Here is a 26,287-nt window from a genome sequence, read left to right as displayed (position 1 = left end):
AAAAATAAAAATTATTAATTCAAAATTTTATCAAAAATAAACTAACTATTAAAAAAATATTTAAAATAAATTGTAAAGTAACAGGAAAAATTTAATAATTCAAACTTTTAATATCTCTAGTAGTTAGAAATTTAACAAAAGCATAATTTTGCAGGAGGTAGAAAAACATAAAGTTAATATTGCTGCAAATAGACCTACAATTTCTCAACAGTTGCTGGCCATTTGTGACAAAACCATTGTAAACATTTACATTCTTGTTGTTGCTATCGCAATGATTAAAAACGCGGCGATTGTTGTTGGTGCTGGAGCTGCTGGTGGCTGTGTTGGTGCCATCCAACATTTCCCAATCGTTATTAAGTCTTGTGGTGGTGGCCAGCGTTGGCCAATAACCCAAAGCGGCGGCGGACATGCTGGCGGTGGCGTAGGACGGTCAGTTAGGCTGAGTTTGTTTAATCACTTATTTCAATTGAAAACGCGCGATTCGACAGATTTAATTAGGTGGGTAACTTTTTTGTTGTTTTTATACAAATTTTTTCAACAAAGTTTGTTTTCTTACTTTTTGTGCGAAAAAAAAATTTGTTTTTTAAGTAAGCAGCTAAAGTATATAATGTGCAGAGTAAGGTGCCACGGTTCGTTTTAGTATTTATTTATTTATTTTAAATTATTTCGTGCTTTGTTTGTTTATCGTTTTCACTTTTTATATATAATTACTTAATTTTTTAATAATTTTAATTTTTTTATTTTATTTTCTACTAAAAACTATGTCAAGTACATTTGTACGTACGTGTGTATTATTAAAAATAAAATAAAAATTATTTCTTCTAGGTTAAAAAAAAAACAAAAAACTTTTCACTCAATTTTTTTAAATTTCTTCTGCCTTAGCACTAAGAAACAAAATCAGCGAGCCCCCGACAAGCTACAAAATATTTATTCTTTCGCACTTTTGTCTAGCGCGCCGCACAAATTTCCACTGAGCACTGCAATTTTTCACAAGACTCGACAAGTTTCAACGCTATTCCTCTGTCCGTCTGTTTTCGTTTTCAAAAATAGCAGAATAATATCTGTAGGTATGTATGTATTTGCGCTTTTTGCATTTCGTTTAAAAGAAAATAAGAATATGTTTGTGTATATCTTTTTTTAGATGTGAAAATAAATTTAAAGTGAAGCGAAGTGAAAAGTTGAAAAAAATCAATAAAGAATTTAAAACAAATTTTGTGATGCGTCTAAATAAGGAACACAAAAATATAAAAATAATAATAATAAAAGAATAAAAAAATACAAAAATAAAATTAATAAAAAAATTAAGAAATAGAAAAAATTTTTGAATAAAAATACAAAAACAAATATAATAACATTTTTAAATTATTTAAAGATATTAAATCTAAAAATATGCAATTAAAAACGAGAAATCAGAAGTTTTTCAAATAAAATAAAAATATTTATTAAATAAAAAATATTTATTATTAAAAATTTATTTATTTATTTTAAAAAAAAATTTTTTTTTAAAAAACAGAAAAAAAGGTCAAATTCGGCTGCACAAGTGCATTTTTCATAGCCTAAAAGGCATTTTATAGCCTTTAACTAGATTTTGATCGGTCAGTGTGTATGACAGCTATATGCTATAGTAGTCCGACCGGAACAATTTCTTCGGAGAGCCCGGTACAATAACCCATAACAAATTTCGTGTAGATATCTCACCAAATGCAAAAGTGTTCTTTATGAGGACTGGATTTTGAACGTTAAGATTATATGACAGCTTTTTGCTATAGTGGTCTGACATCGACGCTGCCGACAAATAAGCAGGCGCTCGGGAGAAAAAGGACGCGTGCAAAACTTCCGATCGATATCTTAAAAACTGTGGGACCAGTTCAAGCACGGACAGACGGTCATGGCTAAATCGTGTCAGCACGTCACGCTGATCGTTTATATATATATACTTTATAGGCCCTACGACGTTGCCTTTTGGGTGTTACAAACATCGTGGCAAACTTAAAACAGCTTGTTTAGGGTATAAAAGTACAAAAAAAATAAAATATGAATTTTTAATACAATATAGGCATAATAAAAACAAAATCTACAGAAACCAATCAGAGTCTTACAGGGTTAACTGCATGAAAAAAATGCTATATAGTATATAGCACATAAAACACATGCTATGATTTTTTAAAGTCTTTCAAAAAGCCAAGGCATACTTTCAAAAAAGCAATTGATAAAAGTTAAAACAATATGTGTCCATACATAAATCACAGCAAGTGCTAACGCTAACACTGCTACAAAGAAATGCTGATCGTGAGCATAAATTAACGCAATCACTTGTTATCCCTGACTTTTTTCAAATGCTTTCAATGCCTTATTGCTATTGTTGTTGCTGCTGCTGCTGTATACAGCGCATGTGCACTGAGTGCGATGTGTGACGAACGACAACGTGAAATTGCAAGTGTGTATTTTTAAAAAAGTCAAAATATTCCGCGTCACAAACTTTTCGATTGTTCTTTGGAATTTTGTGTATGTGTGTGTAGTTGTTGATCTTTGCATGGAATGTGTTTTTATACTTAATCGTTGAAGGAACTTTGACAGCGCTGGCGATAAATATATTTTAGTTTGGTAGAGAACCAGTTTGTTAAGTTGCTATCTTCCACTTTTTATTGTCATAGTATGGTTGTTAGGCGATGTGTGTCTTTAATATTCAGTGGGACATGATTAAATAAATTAATTAAAATTAATCGGGGAAATAAGTTTAACATTTGAAATGGGTAGAAATAAATCAAAATATTCAAATTCAATTTTTTAGTGTTATTGAAATAATTACCCTAAGCATAGAGTATCAATTTTTTAGTGTTATTAATATGATTATCCTAAGCATATACCATAGTGTAAATTTTTTAGATGATCAGTGATCAGTATTAAAATAAATGCATTGGGCTGCAAAATGCAAACTGTGTTGCATATTTTCTTTTTTAAAAATTGCAAAGTTTAAAAGCACTTACATTTTTTATTTCACATGCTTGCAATTAAGTTGAGGTTTCTCATACGAAATACAGTGTACGAATTTTCTAATTAAAAAAGTGGCATTTAAATAAAATTTCCAAATTTTTAATTCTTTTTCGCATTTAAATTTTGAATTTTTTATGACAAAAATTTGGCGAAACTTTAAATTAAAAATTTGACTTTTAAATTGAAAATTTTATTCCTAAATTGAAAGTTTAAAATAAAAATTTAAATTTAAAAAGAAGTTAAATTTAAAATAAAAATTTTAATTTTAATTTAAAATTTAATTTGTAATTTCAAACAATATAGAATATTTTTTAATTTAAAAATGGGAGTAACAAATCAAAAAAAGAAAATACCTTCTAAAATCAAAGACAGGAATGTAAAGCGATGAAGAAGAAGAAGAATTTGCATATTTTTAATTGATCTATAAATAAAAGTAGTTAAATGTAAATAAAACAAAGAGTTTTAACTATGTTGAAATTCTATGATAAATAAACTTTGCTCTTACAAAGATAGCTAAAATGGTGAAACACGAAATACGCAAACAATAATTTAAAATTCAAGAACACATTATGTATATACATATATAGATTTCTTTTTTTTTTCGAATAGTACTTAGTATTAAAATTTGTATTTTCAATTTTTAAATTAAATTATAAAAAAAAAATTTTTAATTTTTAATTATAAACTAGCGAATAAAATTTTGGGTTTAGAAATTTTGAAATAATTTTTTTAGAATATTACAAAATTAAAAAATTTAAATGTCAATGCAATTATCTTTTTAATGAATTATTCTGGTGAAATAAACAAAATTGTTAATCAAAGTAATTTAAAATTTAATACATTTTTAGGAAATTCTCAAATTAAATATTTTAATTGTAAATATATTAAAAAATAAAAATTCTGTAAACAGTTTATGAAAAATGCATTTCCTCAACATGCTGTTTTCTAAATGTATGTCGCATTATAAAATAAAAAATCATTTTTCAAAATTTACTCACTTAATTGCGTTTAATTTATGTATGTTTGACTTTTGTTGCATTGCTAATTATTTTTTTTCATTTAATTAATTATTTAATATTAAATTAACTGAGTTATATTGAAATTTTAATTTATATATTTTTATAAATATATGCTTTCTAAATATCGCTTATCGAGACACACGGTAATTGCACATTTTTGTATTGAACACATCATATAAGTCTCACTTCATTCAGGGCGATCCCGTTAGGAACCAAGAAAGAATATTCACAGCGAATGGCAGTCAAAGTTTACCGTTTTAGAGCACATTCGTTTGCGTTTGCAAATATTTATATATCATAAGTATTTAAAAATCAATTCACTAATTTTTTTTTTTAAATTTTTTTAAAGCGATAAACTACTAAACAGCCACAAATAACCATTTTTATTTAGCACTCACACCAATTCAGCACTAAAATTAGCAACTCTGTGTTGCTTGCGAATCACAATCATTAGCTGAATGCATTTTAATAAAATTAGTACAATTTAGAATTTCTAGAGTACTTAAGCGACACTCGACAGCCTTTTATTAAAGCATTTCAGTCAAATTAGCATTTTTAAGACATACAATAAATAAATTAATTAATTCAAGAAACAAAAAGATTAAATTAAATTTAACATAAAATATTGATTTTAATTATTACGTCTGGGTGGAAAACTCGGCAACGGCAGCGCATGCGGCGGCACCGGCAAGTAAGGCCGCACGTTTTTACGCGGCTGTGGGTTGTCGAAATTCGGCATGGGTAGAGCGTCCGTTGGCACTGGCAAATATTTACGACGTTCGATATCTATAGGAGCACTGCGCGAAGGACGTTGTGGTAAAGGTGAGCTTTTCGGCGCAAAATCTCTAGCACCAGTTAATTGAAAAGCCGATTTGCGTAGCGTTAGCGAATTTAGTTGTCGTGTAGCTGTATTTAACGCTGTGTGGTCAGCTGTTACAGTAGAATCTGCGCTGCACGCTACAGCTGTTGTTGAATCTTCGCTATTATCCATGTTTGGTGCTGGCGATTGAACGTTATCGGCCACATTGATGAGAGTAGTGGTATCGTTTGCTGCGCCCAACGCTACAGCTGTTGTCAAATTGCGTACGCACAACTCGTGATTATCAAGCATAATCACTCTTATAGCATTATTTCTTGCATTCATGAGCGCGTTAAAGAAGACCGGATCAGTTGGTGAGATACGAATCGAACCCCTATTGAAATAGGGGTAACGAAATTGTAGTCCCGACATTAATATTGTAGAAGCGCGTGTTATTATTTGTAAGTACGTTTTACAAAAAAAAAAAAACTATTAATAACCGTAAATGAACCGCACACGCGTATGTACCGCAAACGACTGGAAAGAGTATGTCACAAGTGTCACTTTTTTATTTTAAACACTGCAGGTCGCAAACCTTCATAAATGATCTTTTATATTTCAGACAAATCCAGCGCGTATACCTGCTATAGCGCTAGGCAGCACAGATAGTTGCACCGTGCAAATATTCTTAATTGCGTTCTACGCGATCTTTTGTTCGGCTTTGTTTTCCTTTTGTGAAATACGCGTCCTGTTTTGCATAAGCGGAACGTGAAAATGTGGGTGTGTGCAGTGCATTTCTTTATTACAATAAAGTGACCTTCGAAAAATTTAAATTTGCGTGATCCCTTCTCAGAAGCCATATGGATTTATAGGATGTTTTTTAATATGTGAAAAATTGGAGTGAAAGTGAGTGGGAATAAAGAGCGTACATAACATATATGTAATATGGAAATAAACTATATACAAAAGTATATATACTTATTCATTGATGTAAAGTCGAACAAAGAATCAATATTAACTGTCGCATGTCTCATTTATACTATCAAGTAAATAGAAAAGAAATAAAATTGAAATTGAAAGGTGTTTTCATCACAACGCTTACGGTCATTATATACAGACAATTATTACATATGACTGTGGATTGTCTATACAGCGTCTAGCAACAAGAACGATGTGATGTTAAAATTAAACAAAACACTAAAATTTGTTTGAGAAAAATTTTTGTTTTACTTTTTTATTATTTTATATATTTTTTATTTATTTTTAATATTATATATTAATTTTTTTTATTTTTATTTTTTTTTTTTATTTTTTATTATTTTAAAAAAAAAAGCACCAGCATGCTGTAGAAATATTTTCATTTATACTATAGTATATAAAACTTACAGCAGTTGCAATATTTTATTCGATAGATGGCGCTACCGTTATTTGGAAAAAATTCAAATGGCTATATACTATGGCCTAAGTACAAAATTATCTCTGAACAAAGAATTAAGTTGTGTGGTCGTATTTGGTCATGTTTTCATCAAAATATAGTCAAAAATTGTACAAACTAATCTTTTTTTTTTGGTTTGATGAATATTAATTTCCATGTGAATAAATATTAGTTGTTACAAAAAAAAAAAAATACTCTAAAAAAATTTTATAATTTATTCAGGGTTAATTAGCGAAAGTTTTTGAGTTATACTTCGAACAAAAATAATAAAAGTTTGAAGCTAACATAAAAGCTCTACCAAAAAAGCTTTTCTGCTGCACTTGCCTTCAAGCTTATTAAAGTTTGAGATATTTGAGTAGGGATTCAGAAACTAAATTGTTAGTATAAATATTTTCAGTCCACCAACCAAATAAATAAACTGCATAGATATGTCAAAGTTTATCTCATTTGGGTTAAGCGCAGAATTCTAGTAAAAGAATAGAAACCAACAAATTGCTTTTTTTTATTATTTAAAATGCCTTAACACCAGCTGATTCAAAGCAAACAAAAAAAAAAAAAATATAAACAGAGAAGAATGCATAATTATGAGCACAAGCAATAAAATGCGAACAAAAAGCCATCTATACACACACTGAGTTTAACTAGCGACATTCATTCAGAATGTTTGTGCAAATCGTAAAAAATGCGGCATAACAGTGCTTGACAACGGGCGGCAGTTTTTATTGACAATTTCGAAAGTGAAATAGAGCAGTCTGTAAAAAGGTCGGTTTCGCGATGTTTAAACATGTTTGACGTAGAAAATATGGAAAAAATATTTGTATAAAAAATATTTTCAAAAAGAAAAAATATTTAGAAAATAATATTTGAAAAAATTAAAAATAAAAATTAAAATAAAGATATTTAAATAAATTAAAAAAAAAAAACAAATATTAAAAATATTTGAAAAAAAATTAAAAAAAAAAACAATATTAAAAATATTTGAAAAAAAATTAAAATTTTTTTTTTTAAATATTAAAAACAAAAAATCTTAAAAATGTATGTACATGTAAACTGATTGTTTCAAAATGTTTAGCGTAGGAAATATTAAAAAAAAAAAAAATTTTAATAAAAACATATCGGTATATTTCTGAATTTTTTTAAGGATTTTATTTTATTATTACTGGTTTCTGCTTTTTTGCAATTATGTAATTTTTTTCCCAGATCTAAGTTTTTAATTATTGCTGTTTCTATGTACATACATAAATATATAATCGATCATTCAATGGCGTTTGCACACATATGTATGTATGTACCTCGAATTGAATAGGCGCGAATATTTTTGGTTTTGCGGTAACCACCACTGACGGCCTAATATTTCTGTTACCAGCGATCATCGCGAGTATTTTTGACAAATACACACACATTTACACATAGATTAACAATTAGAAAATACTAACAGGACGTTAGCGGCTTGGCTGCATCATAACTTTTTTACAAAGACAGCTAGCGAATAGCTGTTGAAAACATAAATCGAAATGGTATCAATATTGCATTTTGACTATATACATATTTACATTTGTATGTATGTACATACGAGCGTATACTATAAGTAAATTTTCTAAGCAAAAAAACTAAAAGGCAAGCAAAGATGTAAAGGTATAAACAAAGCGAGACCAGGCACGGCAAGTTGGACTGGATATTTTTTTATTTTCCATTTTATATTTCAAGCTCACTATTTGTGAATTTTGTAAAAAAAAAAAAATATTTCAAGTATTACAAAAATAAGTACAGTATATGGAGTTGGTAGCACGAAATAAGAGCAATATGTTGTTTAATTTCAGTTCAGCAACTTAATTATATGTTAGCAACATAGTTGTACACGTTATTAACGAATTAGAGCGCAGTGGTGTTTCTTAAAAGCATGTTTAAAGTGAAAAGCGTAAAAATGTAGCACAGCCACAGGGTTCACCGTCAGTGAAACTCATATTTCAGGGTAGCTGCAAAACAATTTTGGATTAAATAGAAAACAAATTTTAATAAAATATATAAGTACATATAAAATATGTAATCTAAAATAAATTTAAAAAATATATATAACAGAAAACCCAAAAAATTTAAAAATCAAATTTAATACAAAAAACAATTAATATACAAAAATGTTACAAAAAATAATAATAATAATACAAAAATAATAAAAAAATAAAATAAAAAAAATTAATATATAAAAAAAATTAATATATAAAAAAAAGAATAATAAAATTTAAATATTATTATAATAAAAAAAATGTATTTAATAAAAAATTTAAAAAAATAAATAAAACAAATTAAGTTAAAATAAAAATATACATAAACTTAATAGAAATTAAAAAAAAGTTGTATATAAAACAAGTAAGGAAGGGCTAAGTTCGGATGTAACCGAACATTTTATACTCGTTTGAGATTTCTTTGTGGATTGACTGATATTTTCGGTAGAAGGTCAACTATAGGCACTGGGGTCCACATATTTAGTACTTAGGGGTTTGAACAGTTTTGGTTCGATTTAGACAATTTTTGGCCGCTTTTAGTAGTTTTTAACAGTACCGTTATATGGGGAGTGGGCGGAGTTGCCACCCGATTTCAACTATTTTCACACCGTCAATAGATGTGCTAAAAACATTTGCTTCTAGTGAATTTTGTTATTATAGCATTAGCGGTTTAGGAGATATGCACATTAAACCTATTAGAGGCGGGACCACGCCTACTTTAAAAAAAAAAGTTTTAACTGCAGATGCCCCTCCCTAATGTGATCCTGTGTACCAAATAACAGTCTTGTATCTTATTTCGGAGCTTAGTTATGGCAAGTTATTTGTTTTTGATTAATGGCGTTTTGTGGGCGTGGCAGTGGTCCGATTACGCCCATCTGCAAAACCAATCGTCTGACGGTACCAAGAAACATGTCTCATAAAGATATCTCAATTTTTACTCAAGTTAGAGCTTGCACGGACGGACGGACGGACGGATAGACAGTCACCCGGATTTCAACTCGTCTCTTCATCTTGATCAATTATATGTATATAATCCTATATCTAACTCGATTAGTTTTAGGTGATACAAACAACCGTTAGGTGAACAAAACTATTATACTTTGTAGCAACAGGTTGCGAGAATAAAAAATTGTACAAAAAAAAAATAATTTAACATTAATACATAAAAAATTGCAAAAAAGTAACTTTCAATGTTTTTCGGGTTTTTAGTAAAAAAATTAATTTTACGACCCATCCTAATAATCAAGCCATCGCAGCACTTGTGCGCAACCATCTATCAATACAGCTAAAAATACCACATATGTACATACGTGTGTAAAATAAGAACAGCGGGGAAAAAGAAACCAGAGACGTTTCTTAAGTGTAGTGCAGAACTGTCAAAACGTCAAGTGTCAAGTAAATGTTGGTGACAATATGGCGACGCGTTGCAATGTTGAATAAGAAACAAAAAAAAAATAAATAGCTGTACAATTCATTTAGTCATTCCTCGCCGTGGTAAAACAAAATTCAATCACAAGTTGAAAGAGACGAGTGAGGAGGAAGAGAGCGGCAAAGAGCGGTGGAAGGTCGAATTAAAGAGCGACATACATACATATGTATGTCTATATATGTATATGTATATACATGCAACATGCTGCATAATTAAAAGAGAAAAAATTTCAGTAAATTAAAAAAGAAAATAACTAATGCAAACTGCAAATTAAAAAAAAATAATAATAATTGAAAACAAAAATAAAATAAATTAATGAAATATTTAAATATTTATTATATATATGAAAATTATTTAAAAAAATGCTTATAATAAATATTTAACATGTGGAAATTGAAACACAAGAAAAAAAATTATTTAAGGAAATACATTTATTGTAGCAATAATATAAAATGTATGAAATATTCAAGAAAAATTTATTCCAAATACCAAACAAAAAAAATTGTTTTAAAAACAAAAAAAAACACAAAGATTACAAAACCAAAAAGTATAGTGTATACATAACTAATAATTCAAAAATATGCAGCAATAAATTATAAAAATTAAGAATTAAAATTGTTTAAAAACAAATTTTTAAAACAAACAAAAATTCATAAAATTAATATTTTGAACTTTAAAACTATTTGGACATAAAGAAAACTAAAAAAAAACACTTTACGTAATGAAATTTTCAAATCCACAAACAAATTGATTGAAAAAAATGAATTAAGAAGCTATAATATAAAATAAATAAAAAAAATTATAAATAATAAAAAAAATTTTTTAGTAGCAAAAATCATAAAATTTCATAAAATAAATAATGTGAAATTATAAACTACATATTTGGAAACAAAAATAAATAAAAGCCAAAAATTTGACAAGAAATAAAGTATGCCTTAAAATAAAATATTGTTAAAAACAAAATATATATATGTATATATATATGTATGTATATTGTATTTAAACAAAAGAAATGCCAAAATAAAACTGTTGCCTTAATTAAAATTAGAAAGTTCGAAAATCGAATAGCTTACGTCAAAAGCCATGTTTTACGCTTTTCGAAACAGAAAAATATTCCCACACTTCGGCACTTTCTATTTTCGGCAACATTTTATTATTTTTCCCCCTAATTTGAGGCTTTCAATTTTTTCCACTCGAGTTCAATAAACCGGCGAATGAATGAATGTGCGCTTTTGCTTTACTTTTATTTTAATGTTTATTCTTTTACTCTTTAACTAGCTGCTTGCCTAATTTTAAACAGCTGTGGCGCGTAAAGAGTTCAACGACAGCCCACCAGCCAGCCAAACAGCCGTTCCTTACGCAGTCGAAGAACCCTGCCTGCCATGAGCATGCCTTCCCATACCCATACCCAACTGTTCACTTTTTTTTTAAATTTTTTGTGAGAAATGATTCTTAATTTTAGTATTGGGGAGCGTGGCGTGTTGCACATTGAACCCTTCGTCGGTCGATCACTCGCTTTGTTGCTTCGTGTACGACTGTGCGCACTTCCTGCCACCTCTACGTCCATGCGTGTGTGTTTCCTCCTTACACGCTTCGTCGTTTACTTGAAAATGTTGCATTATCGTTTATTCAACCGTTGCTTTGACATTTTCTGCTTTTGTTTTTTGTATTTCCAACGAAAATAAAATGCTTGCTTATTTTCGTATTTTCAGATGACTCGTTTTTATTTTTACTGAAAACAAGACATTCCGTACGCTCTGACGGACTGTGACTTGTCGTACTTAATTTGATACCGTTACTTGCAGTTGTTAGTTTTTCCAACTTTTTTTTATTAAATTTATTGTTATTATTTTTCGACAGCTAAACTTAGAATGTTTGGTCATACCTATCAACGCCACCGGTCCGCTGCTCTTTTGGATGTGCTGTGTTTTTGCTATTTTCCCCCTCATTTAGCAATGCATACGTGCGAGCATTTTTTGGCTAGCAATCAGCTGCAAATAGACAAAAAAACTACCACCAAGCACTTAAGCTTTCGTTGAATCTCTGACATGTTTTTCTTCTATTTTTACATTTTGTTTGACCATCTGTCCATTGCTGCGTTGCCTTTGTTGTTGGCGTCAAGATGTCATCAACATTGCATGTGTGTTTTTGTTGATTTTCGATATTGAAAATACAACCCTGTTTCTTAAGCGCTTGTCAATGCTCTGTGACAGCCGCTAATCATAGTTAAACCAAAAGTGATGAGCTTTTGTTGTTCTTATGCCACTACGGTTTCGCTATAACCATTATACACCCTCGTATGCACAACACGAAGGTCATCAAATAGCTTTAAACTCATTCGATAGCATTGAACGTCCACAAAAGAAAATCTAGCGGTTTTGCTTAGTCTTAAGTGAGTCAATTGGGAAATTTTTGCTGAGGTGTGGGCGTATATGTTGGGCTTGGATACTATGTCTAATGAGCTAATTAATTGGCGTGCGATTTTTTATATGAAAATTCTATTTTTATAAAAAAAAAAAACTCAGCAGCATGACGACACGCTATTTTTTATTAGCGAGTTATTAGCGAAAACGCGACAATTGAAAATGCTCACTGTCTGAGTCACGTCGGTGTCATAGATGTGAGTTGTTTTGTGTATGACTCCGATAACCTATTTCTGGGTTAGTAACTAAGCTTGACTCATGATGGTAATCAGCTAATAAATATATATAAATGTACGAGTATATGCAATCTTTTGAAATCCGTAGTATCTACCCAACTGAAACTCTTATTTGCCGGAAAATATGATGATAAGGTTTTGACCTTATTCCGCGCAATTTTGTAGTGAAAATAACGAGCGAGTTTAATATTGTCAATCATATTTTGGTCACAGCTTGAGCTTAGGTTAAAATAAGCGCTGTCAGTTTGAAGAAACACTCAGCAAAGGTGAATCCACGCCTTGTTGATAATTTTGGTATGAAAGTTGGTAATTTTAAAGTTTATGGCAGTTACGGATCCTTATGATCCAACAAGGTTAATTATTGATCTAAGCATGTTTTATGGAACCGAGTAACAAATTCGCCAGAGAAGCCAGAACTATCATGACATACTTGTAGTAGGAAAATTCTAAATATTGCAAACCGATTTAATACTTAAAAACCAACTGTAATATCAACTTTAGATTCCAAGAAATGGATTGTAAGGTTTACAGACATAAATTATAAGAGCTAAGACTTCAATATTTTACGCATTGTTGATGGTTTTATACGGTAGCTAATGTTCATCTTGAGTGACACAACATTTCAATGCGGTCGATAGTGTGGCCTTTAGCAGTTTGTTTCATCTAGACATTCTAATTTGAGTGAAATATTCTTCCAGTGAGCCAGCTTTCCAGTCTGGGGAAAGAACAAATTGTTGCTGGGGATAAAATCTGGAAAATTCGGTGGATGGGGGACAAGTTCACAGCATAATTCCTGCAGTTTTCAATATGGTATCACAAGCTGAATCTCTTGTACAGACCAAATGCTCTTCAGCACATTTAATATCCTTTTGTTGCATTTTCATATGTAACAGAGGAAAGTTTAGTCGTTACCTCATATACCGACTGTTTCTCCAAGTTGAGCTGAGCATATGACTGAGATGAAAGGGTTTTGTTATTGGATAATGAGAGGTAATTCGGGTTCTGGTCTTTGCTACATCAGAAACAAAATATTAATAGATTAATAATCGGGTACCAAAGCCCAACAGTATCGGTTTGCAGATTCTGTTGCGAATGAATTCGGAAAGAGATACATGATCTCGCAAGTAGTCGTTCAGCATTTTTTTTTTCTTGTACTGTATTTGCTTTCAAAATACGAAACAGTTCATCGGCGATAGTAGAAGAAACCCTCAATTATTTGCGTTTATATTTAATGGTCTAAAACAGCAGACACCTGTGGATTTCCACGCAACTATTCGTGTCATTAAAAGCCGATCTGTTTGAAGGAAAAAACAATTATATACACATTTTCGGTGGACGGAGCACAATATATGCTTTTTATTATTTACTTATATGGAAGGACACAAACACAGAGACACACACACATTATTTATAGGAATGTATATATTTATGGAAAGCTTGTGGGCGCCGCTATAACTGAAGCTTAATGAATCACCCCAAAAAACATTAAAAAAAAAACTCAAATTAGTACAAAAAACCAAGGTTTTGCCAGTTGCGAGATAATTAGCTGAGGTGAATGTATTTGGAAAAAGGTCAAAACGGCTTGTTGGGAAACTTTGAAGTTGAATACAAAAACAGTTGTTAAAACTCAAAAGCAAAACTAATAAGTAAAAAAATAAGTTTTTTTTTGAATTAAAGGAAAACTTCAACAACTTTTGGTGTGTACTTTGGTGCGACGCAGAAAACATTTTAAATTCAAATTTCACAGGTAGGCAAACCAAATAACAACAACCAGTACCATTGTCAGCAGGGTTCGATGCCGTAGGTGGCCACACTAAAAGCTATAAAAGAAAACTGTATGCACAGCCTTTTTGTGAGTCAGAGTCATAAAAAAGCTAAATTGTACGAGGGGGAAACCCCACAAATGTGCGACTATATTTACAGGCACAGATGGTTGTTGTTGACAACAATAAAAAAAAGATACACAAATTGAATTGCCGTTGACGAGTGAAGTAGAAAATTTGTTTCGCACGCTACGGCAATAATATGGAATATACAGATGAATATACATATGTATGTATATATTAAATGAGAATGACGTGAGACCAAGAAACTTCACAGTTTTTAGAGCTCTTTATATAATATATATAAAATTAGTTTAGTAGCAGAAGTACTCAAGCTACTAGAGCATACATAGCGCTAACAATCAAGTAGTCATGGGTTCGAAACTCGTTCTCTTAGTTTCTGCTGGAAGGCAGTTTAAGAGTTCTAGCATCATTGTTTCGATTGGTAAAATCACAAGGCAAAATCCTTAGAGCAACTTAGTAACTATTTCTACACACGCACTTTTTAGAACTAGGAGCTTCCTGTTGTGGGTTCTCTGCGGAGAGCTTAGGACGCACCTTGCAATTTTATAGAAATATCCTGCAACAACAGTTAGGACATAATTTGTACATCATCAAATACTATTAAAAAAAAAAAAAAAAAAATATCAGACAAACAGTTTTCGAGAGTTTACGGAAAAGGAGAGAAGTAAGAGCTGTCTGAACGAGTTTTTGCTTAAACTTCGTAACAGCTTGGTACAATCACAGTCTAGCGCTGGCTAATGTTGATGCCAAGACAAACACGAAAGTTTAATCGATCTCTAAAAACACAGCTCAACTCTGACTGTTCTGTGCTGTTTCAAGGCATTATGCTCTACCATCATCTGTCGAAAGCACGCTTGATTAGAAAACTTAATAAGCAACTTATTGCGATTCACAGGGTGACTCAAATTGTCAAAAATTTCAAAGCTGTCAAAAAAAAAAGAGGAGTTTTGATGTGGCAAAATTACGCAAGAGTTAGTAAAATAACGATGCAAAAAATATTTTTCAAAATAACGAATAATTCAGAAGCAAAGGAAACACAGAGTGGCTACAATACAAAAAAGTAAAGCTGAAATCAGCTGTTTAACGGAAAAGTTGTAAATGCTGAACATTTTTCTTGGCTGAAATAACTAAGTTTTATTTATTTATAACTTTTCATTTATTTTTAAGCAGGCAGTGTAGCCAGATTTTTAAATAAATATATAAAACTGGTGAGCATTTTTCTTGGCTGAAGAAACTAATTTTTTTTTATTTATTACTTTTCAGTTATATTCAAGCAGGCAGTGTTGCCAGATTTTTAAATTAATAAAATGTAATTTATTATTATAGATATAGACTTGCATATGTTATATCAGCTTACATTTATATGATTTGTTAAAAATATATGTAAATATATGCATACATACATAGCAGACTAATGTACATAAATTTTACTTACATTTCTGCTTGGTTTTATCCATTGCGGCACCGCTGGTATCCTCTATTCTGTACATAGATGTAAATTTCTTTATAACAGCTGCTTAACGAAGAAATTCTATAAATTCACACGGACGCACATATAACAGTGCGCACGCTGGGTGTGATAGCGAGAGAGAGAAGCGAGAAAGTAGGATATTTGGGATGTAATGTGTTTCGACAACTACAAAACAACTAATGTTGACACTTTGTTGTAGAGAAATAAATCAAATATTTTTACTTTTCACTTTAACGCGCTTTTTACTAACTTTTTGCCGCAAGATTTTCTTATTTTATTTTTAAGTTGAATTTAAATATTTTTAGTATATGGAAATTTCACAATTTCTGGCTTGCACGACGCTTAAATCTTACACTAAATATAGTTTCACTGTTGTTTTATGTTGTTACTTTTAAACGGCGTGTACTCTGCACTGATATTTGCACACATTTTTAGTTGCTTCACATGCACACCATTGCACTGTGGTACAAAAACGATGTTTGTTTGCGCTGCCGCAAAGTACTTGGACGCTTTTTAACATTTAAAAATAACGGTGACATTTTTACACGGTGTTCTCTTTCTTATGTGCTTTTATGTTTGCACTGTGCACTTTGTTTTTATGCAATTTTCTTCATTTTAATTGTTAACATTCAAACATCGATTATTTTAGACTTATATTTTTACATTTAGATGGACACACTTTTTATTGATGCTGCACAAAACAGATTTACAAAAACATGCCTCTGAACACTTTAGTCTGCATTACTTTTAATTATTTGTATTATTTTGTATTGTAACTTTATTTAATTTACTGATTTATATTTCAGTACTTTTTGTCAACTTTTTTTTTTCAATAATTTCGAGATTTTTTTTAACGTTGTAATTAGTTACAACTAGTGGAGATTTTGTAGAGCAAAACGACAACAATTCAGAAAATTTGAATACTCAAGAACCCGCGGCCATTTGAGCTTGGAATTGGCTGTAAAGAGAAGAACGAAAAGTTTAAAAAATTAATACAAAACATACTTATTGGTTATATAACTGTAGTTATTTAAATTAATTAACTAAATCTTATGAAAAATATAATATTAGCAAGAAAATTTTCTTTGGAGACAGCAACTGTACTTACACTGTTCCGGTTATACAAAATTTGTATTTGACAGTAACTCCAGGATTTTGTAAATAATAGCTTACTTCCAGGCGAAATTGCATTTCATTAAACTAGCAGCATTTTACACTTCTCAAACACTTTATAAAATACGTCAGCATTAACTGTTACACAATAAATACAAGTAAGACAACTAATTGGCGTTCTCCCGCGTAGGAAAACCCACTGAATTAATAATCGATCAAGATATATCAGTCATTTTTGCGTAAACGGCATCAGCTATAAATCCGATCGGCCAAAGATTCACGGTCTTGCTAGCAATATAACGCAATGCGATATCTAAAAATCACTGATGCACAACTACAGTAGTTCCGAGTGATTTTTATAGTAATCGATGCTAGGTACTGGTGCCAACCGAATTTATAAACAATCAACATCTATCAGTCAGTTGGAATCGGAATCGGAACATGCTTGCATTTATAGTCCCCAAAAAGCTCACAATCTCTTTAGCAATTTATAGATGCCGCTTTTTTCTAGCGGCTGTGACTTCAATTCACCAGGTCCACATCCTCCTCAACTTACGTTATATAGCACACAAGACGCTGTTATTTTCAATTCCGCACGCCGCCCAAAATGCTCTCGAACAGCTGCGTAAACATTTATGGAGCAACAACTAGCTACAAAGTAGATTTCCGGTTGATATCAAGCAAATTATTGGAACGAAAAGCAAGCCGTGACGTTATTTGCTGACAAAATTGTTGCCACACAGATTTATTGCACGTATAGACCAACAAATAGATGTAATTTAGAAACCAGACTAACACGCTCCACCACATAATATTGTGGTCTAAGCAAAGGAGAGCATGAGATTACTGCAACTGATAGAAGCAACGAAGATGCGATAAGAAAACAAATAGGAGAAAGTTATAAGCGAAGTACACGCAAACGCAGAACACCTACAAGCATGTAGCGCAGGCGGCGCAACACCATTAAGATTGCAGTTTCGCAAGCGTTGCGAGTTTATTGCCTGCTTTATCTCATGTAAGCTCCCACACATGTGAAGCGCTGATGCCAGACGGCAGCTAAAATATATAAATCAAATCAAATTATGGTTAGCATGTAAGCAAAGCGAACAGCTGCAACGCGCACGCGCGACAATCGAACTTACCACCAACGAACAAGCGAGCAAACGAACAACTGTCGTGCTATAAAAATAAAACATATGTACTTGTGCGCGCATGTTTGGCGTATGAACGCTTAAAGTGATTCTCACTTGGCGGCCTACGCCAGCGCGCACACGCGCATCCATCCAACGCCAAAAAGAAAAAATGTCTGTACAAATAAGAACAAATGCGTACGTGAGTCAAACGCCTAATGTTTTCAGCAACACGCGCGGTAGCAACAGCAACAACAGCAGCAGCAGCAACAGCTAGTCTTGCGTTTATGTGGTGTCTCCGCCACTTTCGGTGTTATTATTGTTATGACAAGTTTCTTTTTTATTATTGTCATTGCTGTTGTTGTTGCTTTTAATAAACTGTTGGCACGATCAGAGAGTGGAGAGATATTCAGTTGTTTGCTGGAAATGCTCCATTTGTATCGATAATATGGATGGAAAAGCAAGCGGGCAGAGAGCAGTGTGAAGGGAGCAGGTTTTTCTCTTATTTTTTTTTCAATTGTTAGCCATGTTATTGCTGTTATTGTTTTTGGTGTTATGCTAAAGCAACAGTAAAGAGGTTAATGATCGCTAAAGACGTTCGTCAAGTTCATATAAGAGACGCAAATGCGAGTTGTCAGCTCATCAGCAGTTTTAAATGCGAATATGGAAATGAAAACAGAAAGAAAAGTCACAAGAAGAAGCGTCACAAAGGTAGGAAATAATATAAAAATACACAGCAAATTATTAGACTGCAAACGTTGCAGTAAAATATCAATAAAATAGAAGCATATAAAAAAAATACAGTAGTGTTCATAAGAATGGGGATGCGCAAAAAAATTTGGGATTATAAAAATGTATTTGTTGGTAAGCCGCACAGAAATTTTTAACTGCAATAAACACAATAATAAAATAAATGACAAATATGCGACGAAAATCAAAAATACAGTGTTGGCCATACGAATAAGAAAAATTTAGCAATTGTACAACTTTTGACTTTTTATATTTAACAATTCTTAAACAGTGAGTTTGCAAAAAAAAAAAAAAAACAAAAAAAAACCCGTTAACTTCGGTTGTACCGAGTCTGAAATACGCTTCGCAAATATAAAAAGCTTCCATATAATAACTTAATTTTGATCGGTCAATTTGTATCTCAGCTATATGCTATAGTGGTCCGATCTGAAAAATAACTTTGGAAATTGCAGAGTTGTCTTGGACAATAGTCTACGCCAAATTTTATGAAGTTAACTTGTCAAATAAATTTTTCCACAGAAGGACTTCTCTGGTTTTGATCTTTCAGTTCGCGTGACAGCTATATGACATGCTGATCCGATAACAGTGGTTTTGAATGAAATGAGCAGCATTTGCGTAGAAACGGAGGTTTGCAAAATTTCAGATCGATATCTCAAACTCTGAGAGACTAGTACGCGTATATACAGACAAGATTTCACTTGGGGTTACATGAATAAAACTACCCGAGTACTACCCGAAATATTGTATATTGTATATATGTTTCTTGATTACATCATTATCGTATCAACAAACAAAACTCAATTTTTTTTTTCGTAAAATGTGGGCTACTCAAAAAAAAAACAATTTTTTACTATATTTCAATTTCACGATTTTTTTAATATTAGAAATAAGAAATATTCAGCTTTTGTTAGTTTGGAAATACATATTAATGCCAAATTTTATGTATGTTTTGAGTTATCGCCACGACACCAAAACTGCTATAACTTTGAGACAGGATTTCGAATTTAAAAAAAAAAAATGCTTCTATGGAAATAATTTTAAAACTCTAAACTAACGAAACAGAAAGAGAAAAAACTTTGGAGGTTTTGCAAATTTCTAGACAACAACACGAATTCATTTTACTTGAATATTTTTTTCTTAATTGACGTGGTTGCTTGCTGATGACAATAATTTCTTTGCTAGCAGCAAGCTAGATACAATAAATAACTAAAAGAAGCATCCACATCAGCGGTTAGATTGTATTGATCTCATCGTTTTCTGGTCTACCATATGCTATTAACCTGTCAGTGCAAACGTACTACTGCCGTTTTAGTCTTTCTACTTTGCTTTTCGGCTAATACTTTTGATCTTTCTTCTTCTGTCTTTCCACAACACCATTTTTTGCTGTTTTAATTTTTCTCACAAAATCTGTATTTGAAATTTTTTTAATATTTTTTAACAAATTCATCTATTTTTATTCAATATTTAAGCATCATGACTCCTACCCATAGCTTGCGGCTACTCGGCGCATTTGTTCGCTGTTTCGCACCGTTCGTTGCAGTTCGTTCGGTTCATTCATCTTCGTCACACACTTTTTCATTGCTTCGCGTGCTTTTCACGCCATGCCATGCTGTGCTGCGTGCTATCGTTTGCTTTGCTTTGGTTATTTACGTATATTGGCTTTAGCTTCACAATACGACCTGTTGTTTTCGGTGCGGTTCTAATACCGTTTCGTGGAATAATTCCCTACTTGCTGTTTTTTGTTTTTTACTTGTTGGCTTTTTTTTTAGATGTTTTACTTTGTTAATGCCGCGTGTATTTATTTTAAATTTATCAAGCGGTTTTTGTGTTATATTTTTTTAGGATTTAGAATAGAAGGCAATATAAAGCTTTTGGGTTACGCAAAAGTTTGCGAATTTCGAAACTAACAAAAAATTCTAGCCGAAAAATTTGTGTAGTGTAGTCGTTCAACCGGACTGCTAATGTATTCTTCGGTTTTTCAATGTGAGACTCGCGTAACGCTTAGTTGACCGCATAGAGATCGCAGAAACAAATAAAGTACTACAGTTGCTAAGCCACCATAACGTTTCGCGAGTTTTTATACGTTGAACGGCTTAGAAATACGAGCTAAGGTTGTTGTCAACGGTTTTTAAGAATTCCAGCATAAAATTCCCAAAATAAATACTTACAAGCTTGAACGTTGACGACAACTACTAAGCCGACTCTCCATCATATACGCAGAAGCGTTCGGCGTGCTACGGTGGTCACCGCCAAAATGGTTAAAGTCATGTTCTAGCGAATCTTAGTAGCAACGAGAGAAATAAACCGATATGATATATATGATATAGCTGGATGTTCAGCCAAATACCATCATATGACCTTACTTTGTCCTAATACTCTGGACTAATAACACAAGTCAATAGCATATTTTTATCAAGCTTTTGAGATCAAATACAAATTAGTTAGCTAGCGCGCTTAAACGCTGAGAGCGTAAGGGAAAAATTGAGAGTATATCAAAACAGTTCGTGCAAGGTAGAGTCTTATTAACTAGTACATATTTGAGTGAGCTTACGAATTTCGCGGTAACGGTGGTATAATTTCTTGTGAAGTGGAAGTTTAAGTGAGCGGTTCAGCTAGATTTAGCCTCGGTTATGCAAAATGCCTTAATTATCTGGAGTGCAAATAGATAGTAGTAGCATTATTTCTTTCCAATATAAAACCTGTCAACTGAATGAATTGGAGTTGATTGTTCGAGCTCCGTGCGCCAAGCACACTATTTTCATTTATAACGAGTTTTGGCATCTACGAGTATGCTGAAAATCGTGTATTTTGAACCTGAAACGAATCCTCACAGATAGTACGAAACATGTTCTAGGGCAAACCTTTGCAAAAACAAAAATCCAAAAACAAAAGCGGTTATTAAAAGAACATATACAGCATTCAATTACACGAAAGTGACAGACAACGTGCAGGAAACGTGTTTATAACACCGCCAACTAACTGTGGAACCACAACGTTGACAAAAGTACTGAAGACGCGGCGCAATAAGTTTAATGCAGCAACAACGAAGGAACGAAAAGGCCAAAACAAAAGAGACTACATGCATATACCAACACAAGCCGGCAATATGGCGATGCAAACAAACATATACGAGTAAGAGCAATAACAAAAATCGTGGTTGGTAGGTCCAAATGCACATAAACCAGTTTTTTGGCCGGCTGGCTGCCTTTCTTGCTGACAAATAGCAGACGCTGACAGCGACGAACTGGTTGCTGCCCGGCCGGCTGACTGGATTAAGCGCCTGTATCGTTAGCTGCAGCACAACAGCAACAATGCTAACAACAACTATGAGATCGGTTGATTTTGTGGCAGCATGGCGTGTTATGGTGTGGCAAGATACGGTTTGCTCGCATATAATCGGTCCGATACCATACAATAGCAACAGCGCCATTTCCTACCTCATTTATTTGTTTGTCCGGCATTGCCACTTCATTATCGGTTTGGCCACTGCACAATACAAACAACATTTGTTTGCACTGTTTTTAGTATTTACCGCCAGGCGGTGTACCGCGTTGCCGGGCCGGGTCGGTCGAAGCCGTTTCATGCAAGCGTCCGGTGCTAGCTAAAATGTTCGATCTGCTGGTGCTTTAGTGTTGTTTTTGTGTATATGTATTAGTGCTTGAAAGCGCTGCTGGTGTCGACGTTGCCACTGAATGAAGTTGAGCTTTTTTTTTTATTATTAAGTCGATTTGTGAAAATATTTCCTTTTGTTTTGCGTTTGGGTACTTTTTCGGCTGTTGCTTTGCGAACAAGGTGTTCTGATCAATGTAACAAAAGCAAAACAAAGTTATATGAATTTCAACATGCAGCTGTTTGTTAACGTCGTACATAAGGCTGTGTACACACTCTGCATGATTTTCAATTAATTTACTTTATTTCATTTGAACATTCCTGCACTCATACATATGTTTGTATTGTAGCAGCGTATATTTGTTGCACTTTTTCGCTTAATCATCCGCACTGCCGGCATGGCAATTGAAATAACCAATATACTTGCAGCTGCTTGCTTAGCAACGCATGCATTGCAATAGCGCTGAGTGTAAGCTTATAGAAACTTGAAATCAACTCTCGACTTTGCGTGCACGCTTACGTATTGGTTGCTATTTGTTGTTATTGTCGTTGTGTCATTTGTCTGGTTGTTGACTTCCTTTGCCGTCTCGTCACGCTTAGTTTTGATCTCCCCTTTATATTTGCCTCAATTTTATTACGGCTGTTTCACTTCAAATAGCAGCCGGTGTTGCGCCTGCGTCCATGTCTGCGGTTTCTTTGCCTCATCCTGTCTATGACAGTTTAATTTGAAGACGCTGCGACTATGCAACTGTAGGCCAACATATTTACAAACAATAATATGTACATATATATATATAATAAATATATAGAGACACAGTAAGCGTTGTTGTGGTAACCACTGTCGACTTCGACTTTCTTGCTCAGGTGCATTCATAGCAGTATGCTTTACCGCTGCTTCTGGCTATTTTTAGAATATTTTTGTATGCTTAGGTACTCTTCAATTGCTTGCCTTTCTGCCTGTCTGTATACAAGGTATATCTGTTGTTGTGTTGCTGTTGTGAGCGCGTACAGTTGCACATTTCTACCGTGTGTATGCAGTTGGCAGTAGCGCGCTTGCGCAGCGCGCCGTGTGACGCTGGCAGATGATCAATATGTAGATGTGAGGGGCGCAATTCGAGGGTGACAGCGCCGAGTATGAACTCAGCATCTGCACTTCATTATTAAAAAGCTATAAATCAATGTGTGCCGTGAAACAACTGCAGCCGGCAGTTATATCAATAACATTAAAGAGAGTTCAATGCACTTTTGTATGTTTTCTGTTTAAAAGTAAATAGTGTCTGTTCATAGATTGAAGAAATTTGCATACTGAGCGACAACGAATATACTTTTCTACCTCATATAAAGTTTAGTAAAAACAAATACTTCATTTCTGCATTAGATTAGAGTTTAGCATAGTTATAATGAACAGATTTAGGTCAAATATGCACATTTTTTCCGATAACTTGTTGTCATCCCCATTGGCAAATAAGTGGCACAGCCGTTTTTCATAAGTATCTCTTGAGTCGAATTTTTTAGCAACAAAAATCATTCGCCATAGTCAGGAACAGTTAGCAATCACCTGTTGATCCGGACTATAAGTTGGATGCATAAGAACCATCCAACCAAGCTACCCGAGCAACTGGCGAGTCACGATCAATTTGTGTGGCGTGGCGTCGTCTTCATGGTACACAATTCCTTTCCTATTCGCCAAAACTGAACGCTTTCGGCCGATTGCTTTCTTCAGACGACTCAATTGTTGATAATACGGGTTCGAAGTAAAAATTTGGCCGTGAGGAACAGCTGATAGTAGATGATTTCCTGCGAATCCCACTAAACACATAACAAACCGTTCTGACAGTCAAACCTGGCTTACTAACATTTGCGCAACCACGACCGTTTTCGCTTGTTGTTATCGTAAGTGACCTTTGACACTTTTCATCACCAATAATCACTCGCTTCAGAAAATTATCGATTTTGTTGCGATATGGCTGAGTTTCGCAGTTCGAATTTAGGTCCATGTGTTTGTTTTTTTAGCGTTAACCCATACATCGAGTTTCTTTTTGTATCCATGTTTTTTTTTTGTGCAAGGTTTATCCGCTAGACAATCGTTCCAGTTCTTAAATGACTCGCCGATTTCCACTATTTTTACAATATTTCTGACACGCATCCAAAGCGTGGTCCATTTTTGACATCAAAATTACCTGAACGTGAAATCGACGAAACCAAAATTGCGGGTGATTGGCTGTTACAGTATCAGGACCATAGATACTATTCACATTTTCAGTCGCCTGTCTTGCATTTTCGCCTCCATCGAAGAAAAATATGGCTTATTTTCTCTTTGACGCGTGCTCAAACAATACTAAGTCATGCAATCATAAACGGTCTGAGAAGTTTTTTAGTACGAAATCTTACCGCTCTAACTTTTCAAAGCGTAATCCGATCGTACATTTCAGTTTACTACACCTTAGATGTACAGCAGAATCTCATGACCTCGAAATTAGCCAGAGATTGAACCAACATAAAACTCACTCAATGTTCCTTGAATATATACATAAGTAAAGTGAGAGTAGGTTGATATGGAGACCTCAACGAGCCGGAACTACAATCGTAGATATGTTTAAGAATTGAGGTTAGGAGTGAAGCGTTTTGAAGATCACTGTTGTAATGGCAGTCGCTGGATATAATTCCGGATAGTTTCGGTTACTTGACGCGCCTGACAGCCTGTTCGCTTCAGCTCAAGCGATTATACAGCAAAAAATAAAAATATATTTTTTGACATACAATATTTAGGTGAAAAAACTTGAGAAACACAGCTTGGGAACAGAGTTATTTAATTACAGCGCGAAATTAAGGTCGACTAAACATATCGTCATAACAGATACTTAAATAATATACATACATATGTAAATTATTGCGCATAAAACTGTTGATAAACACGAAAATGCTTTTTACCTTTTAATGTATAAGAAAGAAATTGTTTTGTGGCAGGCAAGAAATCGCCCGGCAGGAAAAAAATAGTCGAACATAGAAACGAAATCACGCTCTTAACGACCAATGCTATTTCCAAGTGTGCCGCTACCTACGTTATATACAACAAATCTATATATTGTAGAATTGCCACCAAACACCTCCACCGAGCGCACAACAAATGCCTCCACCCACAAACCAACTTGACGTATGAGTTTTTAGCGCACAGCAACAGCGCGTTAAAACGTTTTATAAAACTATGCAGCAACAGTGCTGCACATGTCGAAGACATAGACAATGCGTCGGTCGGCTGATTGAACCAACATACAGACAGTTGGACACATAAGCGCACACACAAAGGGTTAGTCAGACGACAGGCAAGTTGGCGTGACGAACGTATTGGCGTCTAGCTCCGTGTACGGTCAAACGGCTGGAAGCGCCAAACATACATATATTTTGTAGATATGGTATGTATGTATTCAAACATGTAGCCAGCGTGTGTGCGAATCGGTTGTACGTTTGTATATTGGCACATGCATAAAAGCCGACAGCATATAGTCGGCCCGGCCACTCGTTCGTCATCATAGCACAGTTGCTTGGCGCTGTCGTCGTCATGTGTGACCTAAATTTTATTAAATTTGCTGCTCTTGCCACCGTCGCTAACAATCACTACCTAGACACACACACACACACGCACATTAAGTTTGCTTGCTATTCGTTGGACATTTTCTTTCCATTTCAATTATTCGTTGCCGCTCTTTGTGTTGTTACTTTTTCTCGCTTATGCTCGCTAGCATCTGCCTGAATTCTTATGATTTTTTTATTTTTAGTTTCAACTTTTTATATCTTTTTGGTGGCTTTTTTTTGTGTGTTTGCTGTTGATTTGGTTAAATTTTATTTTCTTGATTATATTATCGCGTCGCTAGTAAAATGAAAATGAATTATGTAGACTTATTAGACGCAAATGTGAAATGGTATCTAAGCAAATATCATGATGTTTGTGAAGAAAAAGAAATTGTAAAAGTATGTACGCAGCAGCTTTATGACGCCAAGCGCAAAGTTAGACTGTGTTCACACAAGAAA

The 26,287-nt window shown here is 33.2% G+C and overlaps 1 protein-coding gene across 3 annotated transcripts in view; it reads right to left on the bottom strand.

The window, feature by feature from the left end:
• The window catches only part of mnb (minibrain), a 74,530-nt gene that overhangs the window by 34,151 nt on the left and 14,092 nt on the right, over positions 1-26,287 (bottom strand). The window contains exon 2 of one of the 3 annotated variants that reach the window (XM_014231116.3): positions 15,621-16,614. In XM_014231116.3, coding sequence (XP_014086591.2) covers positions 15,621-15,675 — 55 coding nt within the window. In that variant the 5' untranslated portion in view covers positions 15,676-16,614. Of the gene's footprint in view, positions 1-198; positions 690-4,655; positions 5,346-15,620; positions 16,615-26,287 lie in introns of those variants that run through there. The other 2 variants (XM_014231114.3, XM_014231115.3) reach the window with 2 other exon arrangements.

The sequence above is a fragment of the Bactrocera oleae genome, chromosome 5, assembly GCF_042242935.1.
Source record: "Bactrocera oleae isolate idBacOlea1 chromosome 5, idBacOlea1, whole genome shotgun sequence".
In the NCBI taxonomy this organism is placed as follows: Eukaryota; Metazoa; Arthropoda; class Insecta; order Diptera; family Tephritidae; genus Bactrocera; species Bactrocera oleae.
The sequence above is the reverse complement of the archived record's forward strand: the minus strand, read 5'-3'. Positions and strand labels throughout refer to the sequence as shown.